Raw genomic sequence first — 20,483 nt, 5'->3', positions numbered from 1 at the left:
GAGAGAGGGAGAGGAAGAAGCAGACTCCCCTCTGAGCAGGGAGCCGGAGGAGGGGCTGGAACCTGGACCCTGGAATCTTGACCTGAGCGGAAGGCAGGTGCTTAACTGACTGAGCCACCCAGGCGCCCCTCTGTGACTTCTAGTAAAATACAGCAAGTGGAAATATGTCAGGGGTAGGGGCTGGGGATGTGGGGTGGGAATGGCAATGTCCTTCTGAGGGCAAGTTCCTCTATAGGATTGTATGTTCTTGTTTGTATGTTAAGGACCGATGAGGTTTCCTTCCCACATATCCTCATTACAAATACCTAGGTCATGATTTAAAAGCACTACAGTTTACAAAGTGTAGCCCACACCTCACAGACTCAAATACTGCTTTGTTCCCATGACTGTTTTACCTTTGATGAGCCATCGTATTTATCTTCATGAACACTTCATTAAATACAGTCTATCCAAAAAAAGAAAAATTCAGTGTTCAAACAGCTAAGCACTTCAACAGCCCGTATATAATCTCTATTTGTAACAAAGCAAAAATAGTCACTTGATTAGATTCTGTAATTTTATTGCTGACATCATCTTTACTTGAATAGCAAAAGATGCATAGAGTTTAACAATGTTTGGAAAAATGAAAAGAATTACTAAGAATGTAAGAAGGCAGTTTCTTTCTTTATTTATCCCAGAATAATAACAAAGTTCCATGTTTTATTCCTGAAAAAAGTTGCTTTTTAAATTTTTTCTCAGCATGTTGGAGTGTATGTAAATTATCTCATGGATATATTTCACCAGTTTGAAAAAGTTCGTTGCTTTTTGCCATGTATTCATTTAACACAAGGTTCTTTTTTTGATTGTGTTAATTTAATATACATTGTATTAATATATATTGTGTACTAATTTAATATACATTGTGTTTAAATGTATTCATTTAGAAAGAACCATGGTACAATAGATTAAAGGTCCTTAATATTTTAAACCAATATTTAAATATCATGGAAGCTGGCATTTTCCCATATATAAGAATTTACATATTTTTCCTTGTTTGGGCTTCTTCATCCAGTGAAAAATCTATTTTTAAAAAATCACTGAATTGAAGAAAACAAAAACAATATCTGATTATATGGATCCAATTCATAACTCTCCCATTTCTAGACCAAGAGCCAGATCCTACCTAAGGAAATTGTCTTTTTCAGATTTTATGTTTCTATATTCCTTCTGTCTTCTATTTTTCATCCCCCTCTTCCAGTCATCACTTCATAACTACAGTTAGAAAAAGCACTTGCTCATTTTCCCTGATTTCGTATTTAAACAGAACTTCTTTTATTTATTTTTTTAAGATTTTATTTATTTATTTGACAGAGAGAGAGAGATCAGATCATAAGTAGGCAGAGAGTCAGGCAGAGGGAAGGGGAAGCAGGCTCCCTGCTGAGCAGAGAGCCCGATGGGATGGGATGTGGGGCTCCATCCCAGGACCCTGAGATCATGACCTGGTCCAAAGGCAGAGGCTTAACCCACTGAGCCACGCAGGTACCCCCAGAATTTCTTTTAGATGGACCACAAACAATCTCATAGAAAAGCTTCATTTTCTGATAGATTCTGTAAAGGGTAAGCAGTCTGTCCACTGCACTGTCCATTTGTCACCCCCACACAAACAGGGAATCCTATTACCTACAAAGGTATTAAGAAAGTGCTCCCAGCTGAAAGCATTTATCCAATTCCAATTGTTTGGAAGTCTAAAATACTAAGAGTAGTATTGTTCCAGGAGCTACTGTTTAAAACAATGCAATGCCTGTTTAGAGTGAAAAAAATCAGTACTTGAGAATCTGAGTTGGTTTAAAAAATAATAACTGTGCATCCAAAAAAGAATTCTTAAAGAAACATTTATATGCCAAGCACATGTTTTTAATTTTAATAACATTGGCTTACCTAAATAAATATGTAAAACCTAATAATTGTTCTCTATATTTTGATATTTTTGTATATTATTCTATTTTTGTGAGTTTGCAAAGAAGCTAATGAATAACAATGGTGAAAAAATATGTATCTGTCAGTACAAAGTTGTGGTTTATAGATACTGCAAAATGCTGTGTGGAAAAAAAATTCTGTTAAAAAAGTAGTTGAAAACTGCTCGGATTTTAAGAGAAATGAATGTAGCCATATCCTTATAGGATAATGCCAGATAAAAAGTAACCATGTTCCCTCTACAATTGTGTTTGTTGGCATTTATAGAATAATAATAATGCTTTAAGGTTATTTTCATAGTTGTTCACTTAACATGGGATTAACATCAAAATCTTCATAATTATCTGAGATCACCCATTTGAAAGCCGTGTGGTAAAACATGTTAATGATTAAGACACCAGCAGTTTTAATACTAAACAGATTAACGCACATGAAAGTAATATTATAATTTGTGCATTGAATAATATGCCAGACCAAATTTTTTGGTGAAGAGAGAATTCTCATGAAATGGTCCCCTTTCTAGCTACTGCTTCCTATTTCTTGAGAGATATACATGAGTGTGCATGACATACGAACTCGAAATATTATGCTGTGGTTTGGACGTTGCATAGTTTTATGAAACCATTATTTCTGAGGTTTGCTTTAAATAAAATTGAACACCAAAATGTTACAATAGGAATGCGATCCAGAAGAATGAAGCTACAATCCAGGTGGGATTATAAACAACAACAACAAAAAAAGTAAAGCTTGAAAGAGATTGCTAATTGACTAAAACAGCTACGGATTTATTTTATGACCACCAGCATACAAATGTAGGTCCATCCATACCTTACACATTTTTAAATAATAAAGAAGTATATTTTAGTATGTCCTCCCCCGGGAGGTCTCACAAAAATATTTCTCTGCCTCAACTTGAAGTCAACATGAGAGGAAAATGAGTAGTCATTTATAAGGTGATATGAAATCGTAAAATAATGACCCAAGTCGTGTTCACCTTTCTTGAATCAGTGTGAAAATAACGTTCACATCCTAGACCTAATTATTCCAAAATCCTTGCTGCTTTTTGCGGATGGGAGTTAGGGTGGGGTGTGAAATCTTAGAAACTAAACTGAATGTAACAAATGCAGGTGCCTCCCCCCACCCCACCCCCAACTAAGCATGAAGAACGTCTTTAGAAAGACTGTATCTACTCAGCTGTGCCTGAGAGGGGGCTGAGGGCATGGGGATTTAAATCATGTTGTTTCCACTTATGCAGAGAAAATCCATAAAAAGAGATTTATTATCATATTTTCTTTTTGAAATGTATTTGTTTTTGACTTTAAAAGTGCTCCTCAGTACAGAGCAGAGTAAGTATTACAATTTTGTTAAACAGCAGCCAAGATTTAATTGTCTGTGAAATACAAGGCTTAGGACCTGATTCGAGTTCACTACTGTTCTGCCGACACAAACGCGGCTGGCCTGCGCGGTGGCCCCACGCACCCAGCGGCAGGCTCACACAAAAGAGCCGTCCCGCAAGAACTGCGGGAGGGCAGGGGGGCCTGCCCTCGCCGGCGGGGGCCTGCCCTCGCCGGCAGGAGCCCATCCAAAGGGCTTGGAGCTTTAGTCTTCCTGCGGCCGATTTAAAGTGACTTTGTATAAAAAGTCAAACAAGAAGCAGAAGCTATGGAAAATGTAACAAATCACGCCAGCAGTTTAACAGCGAGGAAGAAGGGGAGACCAGCCCCCGCTAACAAATATGAAGAAAAACGTCCTGGAGATAGAAGCGAGGGGAAAGGAAGAGAGGAGAAAAGGAGCTGGATAAGGACACGACATCGAGGTCGGCATGTGCATTGCACATTTGATTATTACTGCACACATCTCAGTGGCTCGCTCGCCAGGGAACCTGAGAAATCCCTCTCCTTTAACATCACCCGCGCCCTTCGCACGCGGGTTTACGAAGGGCTCCGCCGCCCGCCTCCCCCTCGCGTCACCTCCTCCAGCGCCGCCCCCCCCTTCCTCCCGCCAGGGGCTCTGCGGGTCGCTTCCTCCACCCGCCGAGGGTGCAGAGGAGAAAGCGGGCGGCTGCAGATTTGCCCCGGTGGCAACGCAGCCACAAGCCAACCAGTAATTGCAAAGCAAACAAGGCTGAAATATTGGATTGGTCTCAATCGTGACAAGATCTACGCTTTTGCCGCCAATTTGTTTGTGCAGCTCTATTTAAAGGCACTTGATTGAGGAAATGTTGAAAATAGCGGTGAGGGTTTCCCTAATGAGACCTCAGGAGGGAAGCGGCGGCCTTCGCCCGCCTCAGAGGGCTCGGGAATGGGTGGGGGGCGGGGGGTGGCGAGGGGGCGGGAAAGGGCGCGGTTAACCCCTTCCTGCCCGCCTCGGGCGAAAACTCCTCGGACACCAGCGGGGGAAGCTGGGGGTCCATCCCGCCCCGAGCGGTGACCTCCCCCGGCCTGAGCTGCGGGGAACCGGCCTCCTTGCTTGCGGACGCCAAGAGGGGGGATGGGGATCACAAGGATAACTTAACCAGGATGGAGGGGGCGGCCCAGCAGCCAACGCAGTGGCCGGAGGACCGGCGGCCTAAATCCGGAGTGGCGGCTCTGGCCGCGCCCCTTGCTCCCAAACCATCCCAGGGAACCGCTGCTGTCTCGCATCTCACTCTCCGGCGCCCAAGGTCCTGCGAGGCCTGAGGCCCTCGCGATCCCCCGCGGAGCCGCGGTTGCGCTTGGCTCAGAGCACTGAGGCAAGCGGTGCGTGCCCTCCGCCGCCACCCGGGCCATCGCGGTGGGGCTGGGTCTCCAGCAGGCTGTAAGGGAGGAGAAGAAACGGAAGAGGCAGGAAGAGAAAATACATAAATATTTATTGAACGCAGCCTGTCTGTCAGGCGTCTTGCTCTCGCGTTCATCTTGATCTCATTTAATCTCTCCTACACACCCTCGAGGTTGGTGTCATTAACCCATTGTTCAGACGAAGAAACTAAGGCTTAGAGACGTGGCCGATCTTGTCCGAGATCAGGCAGCGAGTATTTGGTGCCTGAGAGTCCGCCCTACCCAGCTCTGACTCCGGAGCTTAGGTTGTCACCCGGAGAGGCCTGGCCTGGGCTGGGTTTTCCATTCTCCGAGCCAAGGCCGGCTGACGCTGACCCACTGCAGGCGGGATCCATCCCGAGGAAGTTTTCCCTGGTTCTCCGGAGGGCTTGGAGATGAAGGTCTGTCCTTAATGAGCCGTCCACCTCCTCTACTAGGTCTAGTCGCTTTCAAAATAAAGAAAACCAATCCCGTTGCAATTGGGGTGTGTGAAATTCACCCGTTTTCTCTAAGCCATACCTTTTACACAAGCTCTTTAACCCCCTACTGGGTAGGTTGATTGGGGGCTCAAGGAACCCAGAGTCACCAGAGGTTAAAGGTATGTGCCGCCTCTATCAGAGAGAATATGAGGGGGTACACCAGAAAGAGGACTTGATTTGGGGGAAAGAGAAGGTCTATCAGAGAGAAGAAAAGCAATACCTGGAAAGGCTTCCTGGAGGAGGCAGCAGTCAAACTGGGCCTAGAAGAAACAAAGAAGTGTGGATTCTTTAAGAAGAGAGAGAGATGGATGGTTTGCCAGCTTTGCTGGCAAATCAAGGAATGACAGACGGCTGGGGACAATCTGGAAGTCACACTTTCACCACCTGCTGCCATCTCCTGACTGCCCCTCTAACTGGGAGAACTATGGGTTGATCAAGCCCTGAGCCAAAGTTCCAATCTCTTTTAAGATTGAAAATTTAAGGCCTGGGGACAGACACCAGCAGCTAGACCTTGACCCTTCCGGAGCCCTGGACTTGAGCCAAAAGTGATTGTCAAAGACAGGGCGGTAACATGGCACTGGGGATGTTCTCACCAGAGTTCTGAACAATGAGAGCCACACAGTGCTGAGTTTTGCTTAGAGGGATCTGCTCAGAGATGTACCTTGGCCAATCTGAAGTCTGTGTTTCTGGAGTCCGGAGCAGATGCAGGCTGGGAAAAGGAAGACCCCCAGAGGGCAGGGGAGGACTGGTTTCAGTTGTACTTCCCCGAGAATGATCTGCACCTTCTGTCAGCAAAGCAAAAAAGCATCAGTCATACGGATTTAGTGAACCCTCTAACTGTGTTCTGAATGGAATTCTGCTTTTTTTTTTTTCCCCTGTATGCAACCAATTCCTTCTTTTGAAGTTGGATGCTTCACAAGCAGAATGCAATTCCATTTTTTGTTCCTAGAGGTTTTGGCCTGCGTTAACTTAAGTGGGCACTCATACAAGTACTAAAAAGAAAGCCATTCTTTTCTGGAAAATAGAACAAAGTAGCACCTCTCCTATCACGGTGCAGATATATAATCTCTGACAACAAATTAGCCTCCTTGTGCTGCGCATTTCCAGCAAGCATCCTGCCTTCTCTGTTTATATTATAACTTCTCTGCCTGCAATTATTTTTATTTTAATTTTCTGTCACTTTAACAGAAACCAGAGCCTTTTCTTCTAATGTTTTGTACACAACATGTTCATTTTGATAAGATGTTCTTTCCTATCCTCTTTTAGCTTGCCTTTCCTTGTTTAGAGTTCTGTATCAGGAGTTTCTAATATTTCTCCCTCTTTTTTTTTAAAGAACTTGTCCCTGTCTTGCTTTATTTGTTTGTGTGAAATTTAGTTTGAAAGGAGATCAGAGAGAGCAGGAGGGGTTTGTAATAAGAGAATGACCGAATGACCCAAAGGCTGATTATCTATCATTAACTGGAGACTCGGTGTACCCAAATTACCAGGGGGGACCTCAGTCTGCCGGATCCTTACCCAGCCAGAAAGGCAAGTGTGGAATGCACACACTGAAGCAGGCTTGTGGCATTGCAAATGAAGACACTCTGCTCACGCATTTTCTTAAGGAGGTTTCCTCCAAAACTCAACTCAGGTTCAGTGGACATATTTATTAGAATCTGACATGTTGTACACAGGTAAAACTCTTGCTGAAAGGTGAACTTTAACATTTTTGTAACTAACATTTTTGTGTTGTTTCGTTAGAAGCAAAATTGCAGCTAATTGTCTAAGCTCCAGAGAATATTGAGAAATCAAACCAAGCTGCTTTTGATCTACTCATGCTGCTAAACCTAAGCCTTGTAAAAATCGAGGTTTGCCATTAATATTGACAATAAAAGGGTTTCTTTTTGTTAACCTGAAACCTAACCATCCTGCCTCAAGTCCTATGTCTAGAAGCAAAAGCCCTAGAATAAAGTAGAAAAAGTTTGGAAGAAATTGCCAGGGCTTTAAAAAAAAAAAAGAGAGAGAGAGAGAGAGAAATCTACACGAATTTGCAAAGGAGGCTTCAGAACAGGACTTCCTAGGAATGTGAGCAACCCCGCAGTTAGACCTGGGAATTCACAGGGGCCTCAAGTCACAAACAAAACCTTCAGTCACTTAAATTTAAGGCTTGTCCAAAGTTTCACATTTTAAGTTGCCATTTGCTTTTGTATTTTATTCTGAACCCCAGACTGTATTGCAGACTAGTCAAAGTTAACTACTGCTTATTTTCTCATGCACCGTGTATGCAAAATTGCAATTACTTCCTCATCAGAATGCTGAATGCTTTCTTTCTGGTTTGGAAGAAAATGTCAGTGTGTATGTAATTTGCTTCAAACAAAGTAGTTAACAGAAATCCTGTGAGATGTATTTTCTCATGCCGCTTTTGCTCTAAGCTCTATCCATATTTTACTAGAAAGAAGGAATGATCAGATCTACCTTACTTCTAAAGACCATTATAACAACCTTAATAACATCTCCTATGTACACATCCTGCTATCTCTAGAGTGGCCCTTTCGTGTACATTATCTTTTGTTCTCTTTAGTCTGAATACGTATTTTAGCTTTACAGACTGGCTTGGATACTTGGCAAAGTATCCTGTTCTCCCTCATCAATGAAAATCCTCCAGACCAACAGCACATCTGCCAGCTAATATGAAGATCCAGTCATTGATTATTAGAAGAAAATGAAAATTTCCACTGCTTGTAGTACCAGATATTAAGATTTTTCTTATACTTTGTGCGTCTTAAACTTGCGCAATGTGATATGTTAATTATACCTCAATTTCTAAAAATATATATTTTTTCTTAAAAGACTAAAAGATAAACTAGTATCTTATTCTTCAGTTTCTTATTCTTATTCTTAAGTCTTATTCTTCTATTTCAGGTTCAATGACATCAGAAACCTCAGAAATCCAAGCATTGCTCAAAGGCAAATTAGAAGGGAGGGGGGGATGGAGGGAGAGAGGGAAAAAAGGAAGGTCAGGGAGAAAAGAAAGGGGAGAGAAAGGCTGAATGGGGTGGGGAGGGAAGTCACAATTTTCTCCCCCTACTTAAGTGTTTCCTCATCAAAGCTGGACTGGGGAAAAAGAAAAAAAAAAAAAACTGGACTGATGGAGTCATAAGCAATCAGCCCCTCTATAGTCAATGCAGTTAGATCAGCCCCTCCCTGCCCCCATCTCCACAGATCTGCTCTGGATGGGAAAGAGGAGGGAAGAGGGGTCACTCACCAAATACCCCACCTCACTCCAAAATGCAAACAGCAAATGCTCAGAACAAATAAAACCTCCTCAGCGCCCAAGACCACTATTCCAGTCTTCATTTTTGAAACAGACGTAAGATGTTCAACCAAACTTGAGTCTGCTTTGTAGAAGTGTATGTACTTTGAACACCACCACATTTCTGGAACCACTGTCACTTGCCCTGTCTCTGGACAACTATTCCCCAAAAGGCAAACCAGAAAAGGAGGGACTACAGATCCTGAGTCTGAAGGAGATCCTTGCCTTCAGACAATGTGCCTTGTTCTGTATGTCCTAAAAGTTCTGGGACCAAGTGACCAGCATATAAAATGACTCAGTCCCACCCCAGGACAGACAAAATGCAAAGCTATCAATGTGTCATAAGAAGCACCTATCTTGGAGCAGATGGGGGGCTATGGTTACATCTTCAGGAACACGTTGCTTTTTCTGCCACCTTCTGGGTTTGACGTTCTTTCTGGAGTTCTTAGCAAACATTCTCGGGCTCACCTTATGTAAGAGCATTATAGATATGTACAGGAATGCTCGGTCACTTCTACTTAGTTGGTTAGGAAAATAAGGTAAAACGAGACTTGAAAAACGATGAAGGGAATTGAGCCATAATTCCCGTAAACATAAAATGTGTGTTTATGGCCCTCCGGCCTGGTTCTTTTCAGGTCCCGTTTATTTTGAGTTCTTGTGAGCAAAACACGAGATACAAACTGCCCTTGGCTTTGTAATAATAAATACCTCAAAAAGATCTGCATTTTCCCTAAAAAACAGACTGAAGTTTTTTTTAAAAAATATTTAGTTTAAACTAGATTGATTTTAAAAGGAATATCTCACAAGACCAAAATGTTTGCTAGGGAGTGCTCAGCCCCTCCCATGCTCTTTGAGTCTTTTCCAGAGGAAGAGGTGGGAGTGAAAGGAAAGAGCCAAGAGACATGGGTGCAAAATAAATTGTTGAACCCAGTTAGGTCTCTTTAGCTGGAGGCAGAGGTCATGCGCCCTACAGTGGGTATACCACCAACTACAGTGAAGACTGGACATTGAATCAGAGCATTTCTACAACGCAGGGCGTTGGAAAAGGAGAGGCAAGTTAATATGTGCTCACCAGGATCCCTCCTACGGGCGCCCAGGGTAGCCTACAGTCTGTATCATCTCAGCTGCTTGGGCCCTTTGGAATACTCAGACCGTCTCCTTAGGGGGCAGCACACCAGAGTCCACACTAGGACAGTCCCTGGGCTGACATGGAAGGTGGGAAACTCATCTGCCCCCTTTTCTTTTCCCTCATTTACCTCCCCACCACCCCACAACCCCCCCCAAAGCACAGGCCATCTAAACTGGGGGCAAACTGGAGACGGCATCTGCCTCCCAGCCTTCCAAAGCAGAGACTAACCCAGCATCCCACTAGACCTGCAGCAGCAAAATGTACAAAAGAGGACACTGACAGAAAAAAGGGGACTCCTTTGGCTGTGCATTCAGAGTGGCCTTCAGCCAGTCTGGTCTCTGCCAGTCACCAACTACAGCTGAGGACACGAGAGTTCACCCATTTGTCCCCTGCCTCCAAGCTGCCTTTCTAAGGCTGTAGTCTCAGGGCTTGACTTTCTGAGCTGTACGAAGCCCTAGACCCTCACACAGCAGTAATTAACTGATAATGACACTGTCAGTGAGGACTGATGTTCAGATTAGAATCTTTTATGACTTTTTTCTGTTCCACGTTCTCCATCTCCTTTATCACTTGCCATGAAATCTGGAACCATGAAGAGATTTGCCCATTTTTTGTTTCATTTAAAAGAGCATGAGGAAGATGGAAAGTGGCTAATTCTGATGGCCTCAACACTGAGAGCACTCGCCTCTGGTGGACACAGCATCCCAGATCCCCACTCAACCTTCTGCCGGGCGTCTTCTTCCTTTCCATTCCCAAAACCCCCTCTGGGTCTGAAAGCAACCTACCAACTACTTCCCCTGAATTGTTATCTGTTTCCAGCTGGGGTGCAACCGGCCTAATGTTGTCTACCTGCTTCCAAGGCCTAGATGTGCTCTTATAAACAGACTTTTTTTTTTTTTTAAGTATCAAATGTCAGAGGATTGGACTACCAGTATTTACACATTCAGGGGTTGCCTCCCTGGTGAAAATGTAAACAGAACCCCACCACACTACCATATTCTTTCCTTGAAGAACCAGGACTCTAAAACATCCCACTTGTGCTAAAATCGCAGATCCATCCAAGTTGAGGTTTGAAAGCTCTAGGTCACTATTTTGTTCCATGCCCAAGCGGCACTTTACCAACAAATACAATTTCAACTTCTCCCCACACCCTGTTCTCTGCCTTAAGATGCTATGCTGTGGGCATGCAGGGAAACTGACCCCTTGCCTAGGGGACAGATGGGCCCTGAATGGACTCCCGCACTGGGTTTGCGAGCCTATTTCTAGCCCCTCTCAGTTCTTTCCCATCTCCTACCACCCAGCCACCTCAAACCTAAAAACTATTCCTCAGTGCTGCTGCCCAGGGCTGTAGTGGCCGGTGGAGCCCGCCCTGGAACCCTGCTGCAGAGGAGAGGGGTGCCCCCACCAAGCCCCCATTCTCACTGACCTTGCCTTCCAACCCCAACTCTGGGCCCCCCCGGAAAGCGTCCAGTGGGCTGAAAAAGGACTGTCTTCACGGAGCCCCTGGGGTGGGTCTCCCTTTGCGGGATGGGACTCCCTTTGAGACCTGGGGCCTGACCCTGCCTGCTTCCAAACGACAATACCCAAGGTGAAGGCAAGGGTCTCCTCTGGGTGAGCCCAGCCAGGGCCAGGGACGAGTCCCAGACCCGCACACCTCGACCTATCTTCTGTACTCTCTGCCCTGGGCTTCCTCTAATTTACCGCTAGCAGGGTCCTGGCTGACACTCTTTTCCACACCAGACTTTGTCAGGCTGACTCCTCATCTACTCATCAGTCTCCCTTTGCGACTCCCAACCAAGCCCCGGGGAAATTTCAGCTCCTGCCACTGTCCATCCCCTGCCCCAACCTCTCTTCCAGCTTTCTCAAAATGCTCACGCCACTTGGGCGCCACGGCCCGGTGCCCGGCCTGGTGCCCTGCGGCCCAGTGACTTACAAATGGAGATCCATTTTCCGTTATAATGCGTTCAAGATCACTAAGGCCAGCAGTCTAAACATCCACGAGCCGTCCTCCGGGTCTGCCTCTTAAACTGCCGTTTAATGGTTCCCCTCCGATAACTAAACCTGCTTTCCACAGATGCCCGCTTTTATGGGAGAGGCAGGAATGCAGAGATATATTTATATGTTTGTTCATAAAAACTGGAAAATAAGCTCTGAACACGCTGTAAAAAATATTCAGTTACTTACCAAACAGGCTAGTTAAACCAGGAGAACACCGATACCGGCCACACCACGAATTCGGGGAATCGAGGTGCCTGCGCTTTGAAATCGCCCAAGGTCGTCGCTGGGGCTGCTGTCCCTGAAGAATATGGAAATAAGAGTATTTACAACCGGCTTGACCGTTCGTCCGGGGGTCTCAATCAGGATCTTCAAAAGCGGCCACAATACCAGGAGTCACCTCAGACAGCCCCGGCCAGGATAACGTGCTGGGTAAGTAAAGAGACCTCTAGACGGGCATGTACAACCTGTGCCCAGGTCAAAGCAGCAGCCTTCCCCCCGCCGCGCCCGCCGCCCGCCCGGGCCAGGAGACAGCTCCGGCTCCCAGCAGCCCCTTTGCGGGGCCCCGCCGCGCGCTGCCTTTGCTACCCCCACCCCGCACAAAAATGGCACGAGGCTGTCTGCCTACTTTCTTGCCTCGGATACCTATAAAAACACTTCGAAAAGAGATATCTGCGTCCCCTCCACCTTTTTTTTTTTTAAACGAGAAAAGAAAACAGAGTGATACTATACCTGGTTTGGGATTCTTCAAGATTTGAGACTTGGGGGGAAAAATAATTTAATAGTAAGGCATCTGCTAAACACTTGCATTAACCTCTGGCTGATTAAAAAAAAAAAAAAGGTTTTTTTTTAACCCTGCCCCCCCTCGTTTTAATTATCTCATGGTTATGAAGGGGCAGCCAATCCTGGAAGAGGACTTCGACAATTAGCAACGAGAACATCAAAAAGTTTTATTGCGGAGAGCGAGAGGCACCGCCCCTGCCGCCCCGGGATTGGCGTGAGGAGACTCTGACGACATATATTAACCCGAGCAGCCCTAAAGATGTAGCTGTACATGGAGATCTTGCTGGGAAAATCCGCTTACTCCCCTCACGGCGTCCAGCCCAGGAGAACCGCCGCGGCTGCCACCCGGGAGCTCCCTCGGCCACCGTGCAGACCCCTCCAAGAAGCCGAGCCGCCGCCTTCGCGCTCCGAGGCGCCTGCAGGGCCCCAGATCCTTCCCCTGAAAGAAGGAAAGGATCTGAGAAAATGGATGCACTGAGACCTCTCTGAAAACCCTCCGAGGGAGCCCGAGAGGAGTGAGGACACGTTACTCGCTGCTAAAATCACATTCAAGGACCAAAACAACAACAACCAAAAATTTCATTAAAACAATAAGCGCCCAAGAACCCAGATCGGGCTGGTGGGGGGGAGGGGAAGGGGCGGGAAGGGGAGGGTCGCATGGAGGTAGCTTCACAGTGAGCAGTCGACCCCGCCGCCTCCCTGCAGAGCCGGGCCGGCTCTCCCAACCGCGGCTCGGACTCGTCCTGGGACTCCCGAGTTAGCTTCGGTGTCAGGATCGCGGCCGCGGTGGAGCCCGGCGACTCCGCAGAGCAGCCTCGCGGGAGCCCCGGCACCTTTGCATGAGCACCAGAGGATTCTGCCTCCCTGCAGCTGCCCGGGAAGCAGAGGCCGGCGCGCGGGCCGAGGAGCAAGGCGGGAGCCGGCGGCTGCGGCGGCGGCCAGGGGCGCACGGTGCCGGGACCAGCTCGCCGCGCCCTATGGGGAGCCGGCGGCCGAAGTGCTGCTGAGGCGGGCCCGGCGGGCCAGGCGGGGGATCCGGGCCCGGGCTGCAGCAGCCCCCTCTGCGGCTGCCGGGCCGGCCCCGGCGCCCGAGGGCTGGGGGGTGGGGGGTGGGGGAGGCCGCCCAGCTCCGAAGCAAGGGCCCCGGCCGAGGGAGCGGCGGGGCTACGCGCACGCTGGGGCGCGTGGAGGGGCGCGGAGGGCGATATGAGTCTGGTGGGGGGCTTCCCCCACCACCCAGTGGTGCACCATGAGGGCTATCCGTTCGCCGCTGCCGCCGCCGCCGCCGCTGCCGCCGCCGCCAGCCGCTGCAGCCACGAGGAGAACCCCTACTTCCATGGCTGGCTCATCGGCCACCCCGAGATGTCGCCCCCCGACTATAGCATGGCCCTGTCCTACAGCCCCGAGTACGCCAGCGGCGCCGCCGGCCTGGACCACTCCCATTACGGGGGGGTGCCGCCGGGCGCCGGGCCCCCGGGCCTAGGGGGGCCTCGCCCGGTGAAGCGCCGGGGCACCGCTAACCGCAAGGAGCGGCGCAGGACTCAGAGCATCAACAGCGCCTTCGCCGAACTGCGCGAGTGTATCCCCAACGTGCCCGCCGACACCAAACTCTCCAAGATCAAGACGCTGCGCCTGGCCACCAGCTACATCGCCTACCTCATGGACCTGCTGGCCAAGGACGACCAGAATGGCGAAGCGGAGGCCTTCAAGGCGGAGATCAAGAAGACAGATGTGAAAGAAGAGAAAAGGAAGAAGGAGCTGGTCAGTACCAAGGGGCAGGGGGCAGAAGGGGTGTGGGGTTCGTGGGACCCGTGCTATCGGACTCTTTCCAATTGGGCTGAGCAATGACATCCCTCGTTCTTTGGCTGCATCCTAAGCCACGGTTGTTTGAACCATGTTCTGGAAAGGATGGTGTCCCCAAGAAGCTGAGGAGATGAGGGAGGATGTCAGCAGCTACAGGAGGAGGAGGAGGTTAAGAGGGATGCTTCGCGCGCTTGATCTTCCCTCCCGGTTATCTCTGTTCCCACCCGCACTTCGGCCGAGCTTTTCGGACTTCAGGGTCCGCACTGATCTTCCGATTGCACTGGCCCAAGTGTTCTATGTCTCTTAGAGCCTTCATTTGGCCTCCAGTCTTCTCTTGCTCTCAGGTGGTTCTAAAATAAATCGCCCAGAAGCGCTAGGTAGCAATTATTTCACTATTGATCCCTATCCCTCTCGGGAGAACCAGGCCACCACTGATTCTAAGAGAGTTTTGTGGTTGCTACTACAGTGGTCGGAAGACGTAAAGGTAAACATAAAATCAGTACTTTTAACTTCAGAATGCACCTCCAGTTTCTCTTTGGCGATGAGGTTAAACCGTAACTTCCCAGATTAGTGAACTTTCTGGGTATTTCTTGTTTTATTTGCATGAGCATTTTAAGAGAAACAGTAAATACTAATATGGTCATTGTTATTGTTGTTAACAGTAACATGGAACTATAACTGAAAATTAGTTATCTCAAGTTCCTACCAAGTGCCCATAGGTCGGTGGTGGTCGGAGCAGGGCTGTTGCCATGGAGGGCCTGGAAAATAATACCATTTATCTCATTTTTCTTCTTTGGGGCCTGTGGCGCTTTAGTCTGTGCATAATCTACTGACCTTCCAAATAATTAGGGATCTCAGAGGCCTCGGAGGAGAGGCACGGCCCGTTGGGGCCCAATAGCCCCCAGCCCAGGCCAGGGCAGAGGAAACTTATCCCCATTTTCCCCAGAGCGCGAACCTGGGACTGCCATTGAAAACAGGGAAACCAGATTTAGCGCCCACCCCCGCTCTCACGCCCCTACATCTGGAGTCAGAGAAAAGGCCCCCAGCTCCTCCATAAACGACTTGGAAATGGCTGGTTGTTTATAAGCTTGCCTATCCGGTAGTTGAGTGTTGCAGGCGCGGGGAGGCCTGGCCGGCCGGTAGCTAGGGCTGCGCAAATCTTCATAGCTTTTCTACAGAAGCTAGGACTTGAAAACGTCCCACCTCTAATCTCCTGCTCTCCTTCTCTCACTGTCTCCTTTTCTCCCCGGAAAAGTGAGGGGGTGGCGTGGAACCAGGTCTCCCTTCTGAATTTCTCTTTGCACTTTTCTCTCTTCCGCCTCTCCTCTGCCCAGAATGAAATCTTGAAAAGCACAGTGAGCAGCAACGACAAGAAAACCAAAGGCCGGACGGGCTGGCCGCAGCACGTCTGGGCCCTGGAGCTCAAGCAGTGAGGAGGAGGAGGAGGAGGAGAGCGCGAGTGAGCCAGGGCCCAGGAGCCGGAAGCAGACCCAGGACTCCGGGCAAGCTCTCCAGGCTCCGCTCTGAGGACTTCTTGCATTTGGAATCATCCGGTTTATTTATGTGCAATTTGCCTCCCTTCTCTTTGCCCCCCTCTGAGGCATCCGCTCCCCACCTCCCCCTCCAAAAAAAAAAAAAAAGAGTGGATATTTGAAGAAAAGCATTCCATATTTTAATATGAAGAGGACACTCCCGCGTGGTAAGGGATCCCGTCGTCTCGTAGATTCTGTGTGTGTGAATGTTCCCTCACGGCTGCGTAGGCACCAGCGTTGCCCCTTCCCCACTTACCCAACCTCTTCCAGATAAAGACAGCAGACAATAGTGTGTATGTGAAGTCTATCTTTAATACTTGGCCTTTGGATATAAATATTCCTGGGGATTATAAAGTTTTATTTCAAAGCAGAAAACGGGGCCGCTAACATTTCCGTTGGGGTCGGTATCTAGTGCTGTCTTATCATCTGTGGTCGTTCCCTATTCGAAGATGTTTCCAACAGCTACTTGTTTTGTGCACTTCCGTCCTCTAAAACTAAGTGGAATTTAATTAATATTGAAGGTGTAAACGTTGTAAGTATTCAATAAACCACTGTGTGTTTTTTTTACAAAAAAAAAAAACAATCTTTTAATGGTTGATACCTCAAAAGAGTTTTGAAAACAAAACTGTTATACTTGTTTTCATAATATTTAAAATATTCAGAAGTAAACTAAATTATCATGATTGCCTCTAACTTTATTTGAAAGAGTCGGTAGTTCCGATCAGTCCTCACCGTGAGCTTCAGCCCCCGCAGGGAAGTGTCCTTGGTGAAAATCCTGCTAAAGGACCTGGGTTCTATCGGAGTTCTGTCTTCTCCCCGCTCCTGTCCCAACCCCACCCCCCACCCCGGAATAGGCCCAGGAGTCAGTATTAGGAGGACCTGGGCCAGAGAAAGGTCTTGGCAGTTCACTAGAAAGGTGGAAAGGTGTTCTTGTTTTCCAGAAATCAACCCGATGTCATCCTGTGGGGGGACTTTGGTTTTTGTTTGGGAAACGTGTTTTAGATGGAGGAGACTTGAGGAGGATCCCAGGAGTTATTGCAGCCTCAGGAAATAGTCTATAGTTTTTAATTCAAAATGTAGGGCTTTTGTCTGGAAAAAGAAAAAAGAGGAAAAGAGGACTTTTTTGTTTGTAATCTCCATCGGGGGGGATTCTCATCGGAACCGGCCTTGGAGTTGGGGGAGAGCTTTTGGGGAAAAGTCCATGATTAGGTAACAAGGAATTTTACGTCAAGTAAGAAATCGCGAATACAACCAAGGATTTAAAGGGGGGTGATGGGGGGGCTAGATTTACAAGAAGCTACGGGGAACTCAATATTAACTGTGCAGTGTCTGAAGTCTTCCCGGCCCCAGGCCAGCCCAGCGAGCAGCTCCCTCCCAGGCTACTAGCCGCTGGGGACTTCACCCCGCCTGAGGTTTGGTCTCCTCGAGTCCCAGCACATCCCGAAAGGAAGTCCTGGAGGCCTCCTTTGCCCATAGTCCTGGCTAGAGCCGGAATCTCTGCTCTAGGAACCAGAGAAACTGAAGTGCCATAAAGGACTCTGCAGGCCGGGGAGGGGGTGGAGAGGAGGGGGAGAGATGGAGTAGAGGGGGTGGGGGAAGAAAGGTGAAACGTATTAAAAAGCGGTTTGTTTCATGAAACGCCACGTATATAAATCTGGTGTTAGGGAGGCTTGCCAGAGGGTTTCCATCTTGGAACCCATCTTCGGGGTGATGTTCGCACCTCGACTCCAGGCACAGACCCTCCCCCGATATCCCAGGGGTCCCCAGGGGTTCCGACGGCTCGAGGGTGCCCACACTGAGCCTGCCGCCTGCAGCGGGCAAATTCACAAGCGCTGGGGGAGAGACAGGCGAGTGGCTCTGCGGGTTTCTTCTGCGGGCAGCTGACAATGCGAGGGCGAGGGGTTAGAACAACTAGGCCAAAGCGATCTGAACTTTCTCCCCTCGGGTCAGGCGGCGCTGGGCCGACGTGGTGGGCGCGAGCTGTGTTTACAGACACTTGCCTTTGTTTATAGCACTGGGGGGCGTAGGGAGGCGCGCCCTGATTTTCTATTACTCTTGGGATTCCTGTCGGTTGGACCCAGTGGCTCTCTCGCCTTCCTGCCTCCAACTGCCTTTTGCATCTTTACTTTAATCCCTTCAGGAGAAAGACTTCATATCCCAGTGGTAGAAGAAAACAGTTTACTGAAAGAGTAGAGAGAGTGGTGGTGGCAGTGGTGAGTTTTTTCAGCCAGGAACTGAAGAGGAGTAATCCACATCATGCATGTGGGCCTGGGCTTGCCTTCCGTAGCTGGTCTTCTTTACCATCCGGGCCTTAATGCACTCTTGCTGGTCTAACCCTTTTTTGGTTTATTAGACACCAGCAGAGGAGATCCCGAAGAGCCTGGCTGCAACACCACTATGGGGCGGCTTGTGGCTACACACGCTTTAAAACCCACGCTGCAGAAATTCGTCCTCTTTGTCTGGCCAGGGCCAGGCTCTGCCCGCCTTCTCTCCTGCCTGTCCGCCAAGCCACTTCCTCTGGCCCAGCAGCACCAGGCCGAGGCCTCAGCCATCTCATCATTCCAACCTGTGTGAAAGCCCAACTGGCCAGACATCCAGCAGACCTGACACCCCAGGGGGCCGGACTCCTAATGAATGCACACCCTAAGGAACAAGACACCCCAGATTATGCATCTCTACAGTCACGGGGGACTTCCCAACCTTCTGAACATTCCCAGCCACCCAATATCCCTGCCACAAGTTGTCAGCTCCCGGGAAGTGAGTGGTATGCTGGGCTGGCATTTCTTCTGAGCTTCCATGCTTACCTCTTCTACACATTTATTTCTCTTTTAACTCCCTTTCTTCTTTGCTCAAAAAAAAAAAGTTTCCAACCTCTTGCCTTGCGGGACCGGCTAAAAGGCCTCTGTTTTAATTGCTCGGATAATGTGGTTGCTGCCATTTTGTTAAAAGCAATCACTCCTGCAGCGAAATCACAAGCTCTCTAGACAGGCCGGAGCCGACAAAAATGCAGGATTTGACGTTAAAAGCTAAATGGGAAGCTGGGGCGGCGGAAGGTAAATTGATGGTAGATCTGGCTGTCAGGGCCTCGGCCCCAGACCGCCGCACAGGCCCAGGGCCTGATAACCCCGAAGCACTGGCGGGGAGAGGGCTTGGCCGCTGTGTGTGTGTGTGTGTGTGTGTGTGTGTGTGTGTGTGTGTGTGTGTGTTCTTTCCTACATACCCATATACCCATTCTCAACTTCTTGGGAAGTAACCTGGAAAGCTCAAGAGAGCGGGACCAAGCACACTCCTTGCTCCCAATCACAATTTTCCAGGATTTTCGCCCCCAGCTGGGACACTAACGGCAGCTTTAAGAGATTTTTTTCAGGTCAAAACTATAAGAATGGAGCAAGATCACTAGGGGTTCTTCCTGCCTTCTAAATCCCGCCCCACCCTATGGAGGCTTGGTAGGAAGCTCCAGCATCCCAGTGGGCTAGCAAATCTTCTGGGCACCTACAAAGGGTGGGCCTCCTGGCCTTGGCTGCCCTTCTCAGGACCAGGTGGCCTGGTCGTCCCTGTGTTGAGGTGGAGACAGCGGTGGCGCCAGGAAGGGTAGCAAGTGGGCCTGAGTCGGGGGTGGAGGGTGGCGAGATCCCTTCCCCCTGGCCTGTGCCTCTACTGACCGCTGCCTGCTGCTGGTGAGGATCAGAGCTGGTATTCCATGGGTTGTTAAGGAAGCGGGAGGGTGAGTTGCGTGCACGCCGATTTCGCTGGAAGGGGTGCCTAGGGTGAGAGCGAGCACAAAATCAAAACCACGGGGAGTGGCAGGAGGCAGGCTTGTGAGCTACTTTGGAGACTTTAACTTTGCAGAGAGAACCCGAGCCAGTTGCGAGCGCTTGAGTTGTGCGTGCAGGGGACAATAAACTGGCCCAAGGATGCCACAACAGCCCGAACTGCATTTGTACTGCGGGTCTGACAAAGCGCGGGAAACCTCTCCGCTATTCCTGTAGCTTTAAGGAAATGCTGTGTCTAACGCTGCCTGTGCGGCTTGCAATTTTCTCTTCCACAGCCGCCTTGCGTTCTCTCTGCGCGTGAGTCCCACCCACGCGCCTGGATTTGGAAAAGGAACTGGTGGTAGGTGCCAAGCCGAGATGATCTGCAAAGGAGGTTTGTGGCGTCCGCCTCGTAAAAGGGCCGAACCTGGACCCTGGGCTGTGTCTTTTCTGGATCTCTTGACCTGAGGGAACGCCTTTCCTCCACCCAGCCCAAATCCTAGCGTCCAGACCCCTGCGTGAAAAAGAGGCACTGACAAGTCTCCGCGGCGCACTGGACTCCTGGCCTGTCGCAGCCCGCGGATCCCTCGGAGAGAAAGACCTTGCAGCCGCCCTCAGACTGGGGCCCAAGACCCCTGCTCGAGGCCCCAGTAGCCCCCTTTCTGAGGAAGCTCAGCCGTGCTGTAGGGTTCACGTCTACTGGGTGGCAGGAAGGCGGTGGGAAGGTGGGAGAACGAAGTATTTTTTAACTGTTTAGAAAGGGCAAGACGAGAGAAGGGGTAACTCCAGGAGAGGAAAGAGTCCGACGTTTCCAGTGGACTGACAGCTCCGAGCGCGCAGCTTTACAATCCTTACAATCCTTACAAGCTTCTACCCGGCGAGTACTCTCCGCGCAGCAACTGTCTGCCGGGCTCTGACTGGCCGCTAACAGCTCAGCGGCTTCGGCCAGTCAGTCTAGTGGAAGTTAAAG

General features: G+C 49.0%; 1 protein-coding gene and 1 long non-coding RNA gene across 2 annotated transcripts; one reads left to right on the top strand and one right to left on the bottom strand.

The window, feature by feature from the left end:
• Positions 1 to 4,777: 4,777 nt before the first annotated feature.
• Positions 4,778 to 12,585, bottom strand: LOC308338864. Its single transcript, XR_013966442.1, has 5 exons — positions 12,376 to 12,585; positions 11,833 to 11,944; positions 5,889 to 6,012; positions 5,448 to 5,487; positions 4,778 to 5,194 (listed from the first exon to the last, which is right to left on the bottom strand). It is a non-coding gene; the product is annotated as an uncharacterized lncRNA (long non-coding RNA).
• A 944-nt stretch (positions 12,586 to 13,529) lies between these two features.
• On the top strand, positions 13,530 to 16,457 carry HAND2 (heart and neural crest derivatives expressed 2). Its single transcript, XM_080797349.1, has 2 exons — positions 13,530 to 14,187; positions 15,564 to 16,457. The coding sequence occupies exons 1-2, from the start codon at positions 13,633 to 13,635 to the stop codon at positions 15,660 to 15,662; spliced, it is 654 nt and encodes a 217-aa protein (XP_080653475.1). The 5' UTR covers positions 13,530 to 13,632; the 3' UTR covers positions 15,663 to 16,457.
• The last annotated feature ends 4,026 nt before the right edge of the window (positions 16,458 to 20,483 follow it).

This window comes from Martes martes, assembly GCF_963455335.1.
Source record: "Martes martes genome assembly, chromosome: 2".
NCBI classification, from domain to species: Eukaryota; Metazoa; Chordata; class Mammalia; order Carnivora; family Mustelidae; genus Martes; species Martes martes.
This window is presented reverse-complemented; position numbering and strand designations above follow the sequence as displayed.

Bases quoted from the DNA above. Each gene is read 5' to 3' on its own strand.
- HAND2 (XM_080797349.1), top strand. From the start codon at position 13,633: ATGAGTCTGGTGGGGGGCTTCCCCCACCACCCAGTGGTGCACCATGAG. The intron at 14,188-15,563 runs GTCAGTACCAAG...TCCTCTGCCCAG, and splicing joins AGAAAAGGAAGAAGGAGCTG to AATGAAATCTTGAAAAGCAC.